The 8,710-nt window shown below is 35.2% G+C and overlaps 1 protein-coding gene and 1 pseudogene across 3 annotated transcripts; both read left to right on the top strand.

The window, feature by feature from the left end:
- The first annotated feature begins 2,951 nt into the window (after positions 1-2,951).
- On the top strand, positions 2,952-4,829 carry LOC108478358 (dof zinc finger protein DOF5.6-like; annotated as a pseudogene).
- A 1,189-nt stretch (positions 4,830-6,018) lies between these two features.
- LOC108479302 (uncharacterized) lies at positions 6,019-8,613 on the top strand. Of its 3 annotated transcripts, XM_017781817.2 has the most exons (4): positions 6,019-6,265; positions 7,350-7,505; positions 7,600-7,701; positions 7,823-8,613. In XM_017781817.2, exon 4 carries the CDS (start codon positions 7,827-7,829, stop codon positions 8,406-8,408), a length of 582 nt encoding a protein of 193 aa, XP_017637306.1. In that variant the 5' UTR covers positions 6,019-6,265; positions 7,350-7,505; positions 7,600-7,701; positions 7,823-7,826; the 3' UTR covers positions 8,409-8,613. The 3 variants fall into 3 exon arrangements, with proteins under 3 accessions (XP_017637306.1, XP_017637308.1, XP_017637305.1); XM_017781819.2 differs by lacking the exons at positions 7,350-7,505; positions 7,600-7,701; XM_017781816.2 differs by lacking the exons at positions 7,350-7,505; positions 7,600-7,701 and having other exon boundaries at positions 7,702-8,613.
- Positions 8,614-8,710: the final 97 nt, after the last annotated feature.

Genomic DNA, 8,710 nt, shown 5'->3' with positions numbered 1-8,710 from the left:
CTTGATCAAAGGAACCTCGACTGCATCATTGCCTTCCATGTGGGTTTCAAATATAGCATATACATAAAAGATCAATGATAAGACTCTTATTGTCCCTTCCGTCTATAACCCTAAGCTAGGCCCTAACTGAACCCAGATTGACTGCACTCTTAACGAGGTCTACTTGACCACAATCAACTACGTTCCATCATTACCTTCATGCTGAGGACCACACCAGATTCTCTCATGAATGTCATGCCATTGCCCATCCCCCCACATCAAAGTTCCTTGATTCTTTCTTCTACATTTCTATATATTTTGTACATATATATAATATGGCCCCCAAAGCTCAAAAACCATTTGGTTTCAATTTAAAATTTGAAGGTTTTTCACTTTTTTTTTCACCGTATGTATATGTCGTACGCATGCTTTTGGACAATGGACAATGTTCGATCAATTGAGTCCCTCAATTTTTGTTTTTTCTTGGGCGGGGCTGTTCAACTTTGATGCTGGACAAAGATATAAGATGATAATGTTGTTGTCTTTTGTAATAGTTAGGGTGTACGTGTAATAATGTTGTTTACTGAGATATATAATCTAATAACTATTCAGTAAGTGTTTTTTTTCCCAAAAGGTAAAGGAGAGAGATGCATAAAGAAAAGAAGCCCTTCAGATAAAAAAAGAATATTAATAATAATAAGAGAACTTTTTGAAATTAAATGAGAGCTCGAGGGGTGAATTTTAATGGCTTTTTCCTCAACTTTAGGCTGATCTTTAAAAAGAAAATAAAAGCAAAACAAGAACTGATTCAAGATGTGGTGTGGCGGTACCGTGAAGCTGAAGCTGAAGCTCAAACTCCATTTTTATTTCTTTCACCTTTCTCTTTTTGGCATTTAGTTTACTTTGATCAAAATCGGGAATCATTTTGAACCAAAAGTATGTTAATTTCAATTCATCAATAAAAACCCATTAATTGTATGATTTGTTATTATTGAATTAAATGTGACAATATACATAAAAACTTGAAATGCTTAATTTTAGTTTAAAGTTTATGACATGAAAATCTCTCTGTTTTTTTTTTGGTTACAAATGTGCTATAAAAATTATATATACATATATATATATATTCTTGATTTAAACACCAAAGCAACAAAATGGCTTTTTTTCAACTTTTAGTTTGAAGATTAAAGGCTGAAAAACATAAGAAAAAAAAAGTACGTGTTTTTACACTATATGCAAGCATGCATATTCAACTTTGAATTATTGTATTTCACATGAAATAAATAAATAGATACAAATGCTTGTTTTTTTTTCGTAATATTCCTCCCATCGTTTTGTTTTGGTAAACCGGGAAAAATTAGACAATGACCCATACATGCATAGTTACTCTTTATTCCAAATGTTTTTTTCCTACAAAAGAAGCAACTAATTACAACGTCTTCATCCATGTTTAAAGCTACCAATTGAGATCGAGACTTTGTTTTTTGGGTCACCATCAGGCAACAAATTAAGACAACTCAGACCTATGACATACAAAATCTGGAAGGTCCACTATCATTTCCTTCCCTTCCCACATTTATATATTTAATACATATTCGAACAAAAATTCGAGATGGGATTGTGGCCAAATGATTTCTTAATTTTAGCATATTTGACCCAAAATTTTAAGAATTCAACACAAGCATCATGAAATTAGCTAGTTAATGAGTTAACAAATGATTGGTTACTGCGCCCTTGGGATATATCATTGGGAGATCATTGTTTTCCTGAACCAAGAAAAAAGAGGAAAAGGTTTGAAGGCTAAAGGGAAATTAATAATGAATTCTACTGAACTGAGTTCAAGGAACTGTGTAGGTTTAGGGGCGGAACGTGGGGCATAGAGAGCACTTATGCACCTGACAGTTTGTACTTTTGGGCCCTCATGTTCTGCCCGAGAGTGTGATCCTCAAGCTAGTTAGATGCTCCAAATCAACAAGTGAATTACATTTTAAAGAAGAAAAATGGGATTTCAACTGGAAGGGATAGTTACAAAATTTAAAAAGAAAAAATAACTTTCATAAACGATATAAAAAATACTGGATGCTCAAAGAATCTAATGACTCATTTTGTAGCTAGCAATCAAGTGTTGTAGCTTTGCCTGCCAGCTTGCCTGGTAGCATTTTCATTTCAGCTGAGTTTATGGGGAAAAGTATTCATTCTATATATCTGTCTATCTTTCATCTCTTATTTCTGAGGTTGGTGACTGAAATGATACAATTTATATTTGCCAAAATTGAAGTAATCATTTGAGATCACTCAACCCCCCCCCCCAAAAAAAAAAATAGGCTTATTGTATTTTAAACATTTATTCAAACTACATATCTAAACATTAATCTAACCTTGGGTTATTATTGTAGTAATTGGCTGAAGTGGAGCAAGGGAGATGGATGGATAGCAAAATCCACTAGGGACTAAATTGTAATAAAATAATAAATTTAAGCCATTAGAGGGGAAGCACGTGACAAGGTGGGGACGAGCAGCAGCGGAATTGATTCTTTGCTTGTAGGAGGAGAGTGAAGGGGGGGCCCACTCCATATTGGGCCCCTCATGTGGAGTGCTCTTTCGGTATGCCCTTCCCCCTTCTTTATTGAAAAACCCACTAATCAAAAATTAATTAATATTAATATTATTCTCCTACAAAGCCTGGGTTCTAAATTAAGACATAACTTAGTGTGACGCCCACTGCCGATATTTCTGACGTACTCTAAACCCTGTATTTACACGGCTCAGGTTGTCCCAACAAGACGACCCTGGTGACATCACAACCCTTCGTTTGCCTGAGTATTAGTCAAGGATCAGTGGACCCTATGTCCTCCGATTTGGACAGCACCGTGGGTCCATCAAATATTTTGTTTCAGCTCACCGACGACTACCATTTTATAAACAATCTTCTTCACCCTATAATCTCCCATCATCATCATCCCTTAGTTCAAAATCTATAAGATAAAATTAATATACGAATACAACACACACAAAAAATACTCTTCTCTATACTCTACAGTGTACTGGATACAGTATTCGTGCCTTTTTGTTCCTTTATATTCACAGCCTCCCTCCCCCTTTCCCTGACAAACCATTCCCTTCATTCACTCTCTGTCTCTCTCTTACATTTTCTGTAGTAGAGCTCTTTTGGTGCCTTTGTTATATCTGGTTTCGTGCTGTTGTTGGGTTAGTGTTTTACAATTGATGGGTCTTACTTCATTGCGTGTTTGCATGGATTCATCTGACTGGCTTCAGGTATGCATATGTTGATGAGCATCAATCCATGTTTATGAAGCAATGTTAGTTATAAGGTTCTTGATTATGTATAGTTATAAAGGTGCAACAAAGAATGTATATAGTTAGGTGGATTATGTGTGAAAAGGATAAAAGAAATATATATTTCTATCTAGTCATAAATGCATTATCTGACGAAAAAAAAAGGGAAGACAAAAGAATGTGCACAGTGTTTGACATTATGTCTTAGATTATACCGTTTTTGAATTTCTCTGACAGTGTTTTTGAACTTATTAAATGTTTATAGGGGACGATGCACGAGGAGTCTGAAATGGATTCATCGTCATTATCTGGGGATATGCTGACATGTTCAAGGCCTTTGGTTGAAAGGAGGTTAAGACCTCAACATGAACAAGCTCTCAAATGTCCTAGGTGTGAGTCCACACACACCAAGTTTTGTTACTACAACAATTACAGCTTGTCTCAGCCAAGGTACTTTTGTAAGACTTGTAGGAGGTATTGGACCAAAGGGGGGACATTAAGGAACATTCCTGTTGGTGGGGGATGTAGGAAGAACAAGAAAGTTGTTTCTAAAAAACCAAATACCGAATCATCCAATTCCAACAACAATGTTGTTGGATCGTCTAATGCTCATCATCACAACCCTACTCATCTTCACCTATCATTCCCTGAAATGCACCTTAATAACTTGCTTGCTACTCATCACGCTGCTGATGGTAACTTCATAGGCGGTAATAAATACAATTCTCTGCTTGGGAACCCAATGCCGATTGATTTCATGGAGAGTAAGCTGGAAGCCATAGTTGGGAGCTCGAGGAACTATGATTTTATGGGGAATGGTAATGAAATGGGACTGGTTGAAGGAGTTGGGGATATGGGGCTAGCACCCAATCTCCATGGTCTCTGCTCACCATATGGAATGTCGACCATTGATGGCACTGGGGGTGGTTTCATGATGCTACCTTATGATACAAATGAAGACCAACAACATGCAATCGATGTGAAACCAAACAACAAGCTCTTGTCTCTTGAATGGAAAGACCAAGGTTATCCTGATGCTGGGAAAGACAGTTACGGATACATGAATAGCTTGGGATCATGGCCTGGTGTAATGAATATTATGGACCCTCCACAACAAATCCATTAGTGATCTCAAACCAATCTCTGTAACCAATTACTAAGGCAGCTCGATGGATCGGCACGTCGTTTAAATTGCCTTTGATAGAAAGAAAGGTCTTTAATTTAATTTCTATTAAATATTTGTTGTTTTTTTGGGGTGGGGGTTGGGGGGTTAGTGGGCTGGCCTTTCAAACTTATAAAGTTTTAACATAAGGAGAATATGTGCTGTGAATGAGAATGTAATTTTATTGAGTTCCTTAAATGGCTACTTAGTGTTTTTTTTTTTTTTTTTTTGTCATTGGTGTCTTAGACTAAAGACATTCAATGCTAGCTTTAGGATTTTGTTGTTATATCGAGGAAGATCTATAGATTGTTTTTTTTTTTTCCTCTTTTTGTTTTATGTGTGATGATCAAGAATGAAAGAATGGGATTCAACCATGCCTAATCTTTTGAAAGGATTGTCTCATTGCTTATGTATAATAAAGCATAGGGCTCTTAATTTTAATGTAAATTTAGTAAAAATTTAACAATTTAGATCTAAAATAAATAAATTTGAAATGATACAAATAAATAATTTAAGTTAAAATGGCATGAATTTAAGACTTAATGAATTCAAATAATATCATTTTAAAATATTCAAAATAGAAACTGTTTAAATATGAAATCACCCAAATTTAAATTGATCAAACACAAATTAACTCGATTTAAAATGTTAGTGTCTTGTTTGAGTTTAAGTAGATTTAGCTGACAATGTCAGCTAAAGCGCATCGAACCGCCAGAACAATTTAGGGAAAGAGAGGATGGAATGTATCCATAAAACTGGCAAGATATTTCTTTAGTCTTAGATAGACTGCATTAGTCCTTTGTAGTTATTCTTAACAGCTCAATCCTTTTATCTATTTACGATTAGACTTGACAGTTGTTCCATCATATGTTTTTAACGATGTTGTTGAACCATTTGGGCCCTTTTACTATTAGGCTTATGGGTATGGTGTAACAAAAATCAACCTCACCGGTTTAATTGACAAAAATTAGGCCGAAACTCAAGTTTATGTATTGATCTTTCTTGTTTGTTTTCTAATAATTCAAATGTATGGATAAATTTTATATTAAAATTCATATTAAATTTTTATTTAAAAATAAGTAAATTAACTTATATAAGTTGAATTAAAATTAAATTGATCATTTTGTTAAAAATTAGTGTGGTTAACTAATTTTAACAATAAAAAATATAAAATTTTAATAAAAGAGTTAATTTACTCTTTAATCTAACATATAAAAATTAACTTGCTATTTTCTAAATAGAAGAGATAAAATATATTTTAACTTCTAATACAAGAACTTCCATGATAATTTTACTAATATTTAATCGGTTAAATGAATGCATTATTATCTATGCTATAGTTGACGTTGTAGCAGCAATTAGAATAATGTAAGTTTTAGTGTGTTTATGCGTATTTTCTCTCCGATTTAGGGGTTATGAATTAAAGTAGATATTTTATTACAAATAATAATTTTAATTACACATAAATTTAATTTAATAGAAAAATAATATAAATATAAAATATAAAATAATCAATTTTTTAATGTATAATGTTATTTAAAATTATATATATATTAGTAAATTTATATTGTATTAAAATTTCTAATTTCTAAATGTTTCTTTATCCAAATAAAATTATATGTATATTCTTTAGAAATTGGCCGACGCACTCCCGTCTCTCTTCACACATCCCCGCCGCCAAACAATCCTCTCGCCACCAGTCTGCCCCGACATCGTCTTTCTCTCCCTCCTATTTGATCTAGTCAGCTCAATTCCTCTCCTCCTCCGGCGCCTGACCCAAGCCCTCTCTCGGCTTCAAGTTTCCGACAGACCGGGAAATTAAATAAGGTAGTTTTTTGAAACCCTAAAAAACTTATCTTGAATAGTGATTCAGTGTTTGGATTTTGAGTTATCTGCTCTCTGCCTCTGCTTTGCTATATTTGATTTTTTCTCTTTCATCCTACTGCTTGTTACTCTGTCTCATCGATTTTTTTTTTAAATGTATCAGTTTAGCGGAAATGGCGGGCCATCTTTGCCGCTATTTTCCGTTACACTGCTATTTTTGGCCGCGACCAACTGCTATTGATGTGAAATTTGTTCATACCGCTGTTGAGGTCTTTAGCACTGTTGGCTGCCGCCACCGCGAAATGGCGGCTGCGACACTGCCACTCCACTGCTATTTGAAACCTTAATCCGTTTGAATTTGAATAGCTTGCTGCTAGAGGTATATGAAAAAGTCAAAAACATATTTGTATGTTAACAAGAGCTCAAGTACATCGGGTTTGAATTCTTGTTTTGTGGTTGATCTTATTTTTTATTAGATAAGCTAGGCTGATAAAGTAAGTTCACAAGTTCAAATAGTTGGTTTTTATCTTCAAGTTCAACTGGAACTAGAATCATAAAACATCGTCGAACTTGAGACGAATTTTAATTCACGAGTTTTGATTTGAGTTTAAGCCCAAGCTCAATTACGCCTTGTGACTTGCTATAGCCAAGTCTTTGAATACTTGTGCTTGAGTATGAAGACCAACTTGTTTGTTGATGTTTGAAGTTGTAGAGTTTGATCCTTGGCTATTAGAACTATGACACTCTCCTAGCAAATTACATGATTGTTGGCTCAACTTTGTTTTGATATTTGAGATTGTGAGGGTTTGGTCCTTGGCCATCAGAGCTATGAGTTAAGCAATCTACCAACAGACGACATGACCATTGGCTTGACTTGGTTTTTGATATTTGAGATTTTTGGGTTTCATGCTTGGCTGTTAAACTATGATTCAAGCAATCTACCGACAGATAACATGATTGTTAGCTCAAGTTGTTTTTATATATTTGAGGTTGTGTGGATTTGATCTTTATCCATTAGAATTAAGAGTCGAGTATACCATGAATAGGCTAAATGATTGCTATCTCAACTTGCTTTTTGATATTTTAGATAATCAGGGTTCGATCATTGGTCATTAGAAGTATGGGTCTAGTTCTCTGAAAACCACATGATTGCCTGCCATTGAGCTCAACTTGATTGTTGACTTATTGAAGCTAAATGTGTTGTGTGTTCAGACTTCAGACCATTAGTCAATAATTGCATCAGGTAAATACAACCGTGCAAAATATATAAATATGGTTATGATGTAATGCATTTTAGTAACTTGTGAATGTTCACAATCGGTTTTTTGGTTTGACAGGCAACATCTTTTGTGTTGATAGCCAGATATTAATTGCCTTTTTATTAGCTGTGAGAAGTGTCTTTCCTCTGCAAAATAGTAATAGTTTTCGCTTCCCTGCAGGTGAGCTCTTAACAGGTAGCATTGAAAGTATTTAAAACGGAAGTCGCCTTTTCTTTACTTAGTTGAAGAAGATAAATTCTCTATCCATATTGTCCACACGTCATTGTGTTATCTGGTGCAGAACAATGAAGTTGGTCAGACTTGTGAAAGCAGTTTGTGCCCGCCCCTCCATTCGTGAAATAATGGGGCCTTTGCAGGTCCGGACATTTCAGCATGATTTTGTTCCTAGAGATCCCAATGCTAAGCCTAAAAGGTTCAAATACCCTCAAGTTTATGATCCATATGGCCCAAGGCCTCCACCGTCTGATAAGGTTGTTGAACTGGCAGAGCGAATTGCAGCCCTACCACCAGAAGAATGCAGACAAATCGGTCCTACTCTCACCGAGAGGCTAAGACACCCAAAAATGCAAGTCATTGCAGATGAAGGGATGGACTTGGGTGCACAGGGTGGAGCAGGTGCTGGAGCTCCAAAAGCAGAGGAGAAGAAAGAGAAAACAGCATTTGATGTGAAGTTGGAAAAGTTCGATGCAGCTGCAAAAATCAAGGTAATTAAGGAAGTGAGGGCATTTACTAACTTGGGTTTGAAAGAGGCTAAGGAACTTGTTGAGAAGGCACCTGTTATACTCAAACAAGGGATCACGAAGGACGAAGCAAATGATATAATGGAGAAGATAAAAGCAGCTGGAGGAGTTGCTGTCATGGAATGAGCTCAGCTGCTTTGCTTCTTTTTGTTTATTAGGATAATGTTGAAGAACACTTTTACAGGACTTGTTTCTAGGATGAAAAGTTTTGGGGGAAGAAAGAAAACAAGATTATTGCTTCCTGGTTGTTGCTTATTTATTTTTGGAATTTGACATGCCTTTCTTCATTTTTCAAGGATCAATAAAAGATAAGCTGTTGCAGAGCATAAAACATTTGGGAAAACTGTGTACCATGCAAACCAAATAATGGACGATTTTGAAGTAAGCTGTTGCACAAAAAAAGGTTATGATATATTACACTTGATATT

This window comes from Gossypium arboreum, chromosome 12, assembly GCF_025698485.1.
Source record: "Gossypium arboreum isolate Shixiya-1 chromosome 12, ASM2569848v2, whole genome shotgun sequence".
In the NCBI taxonomy this organism is placed as follows: Eukaryota; Viridiplantae; Streptophyta; class Magnoliopsida; order Malvales; family Malvaceae; genus Gossypium; species Gossypium arboreum.
This window is presented reverse-complemented; position numbering and strand designations above follow the sequence as displayed.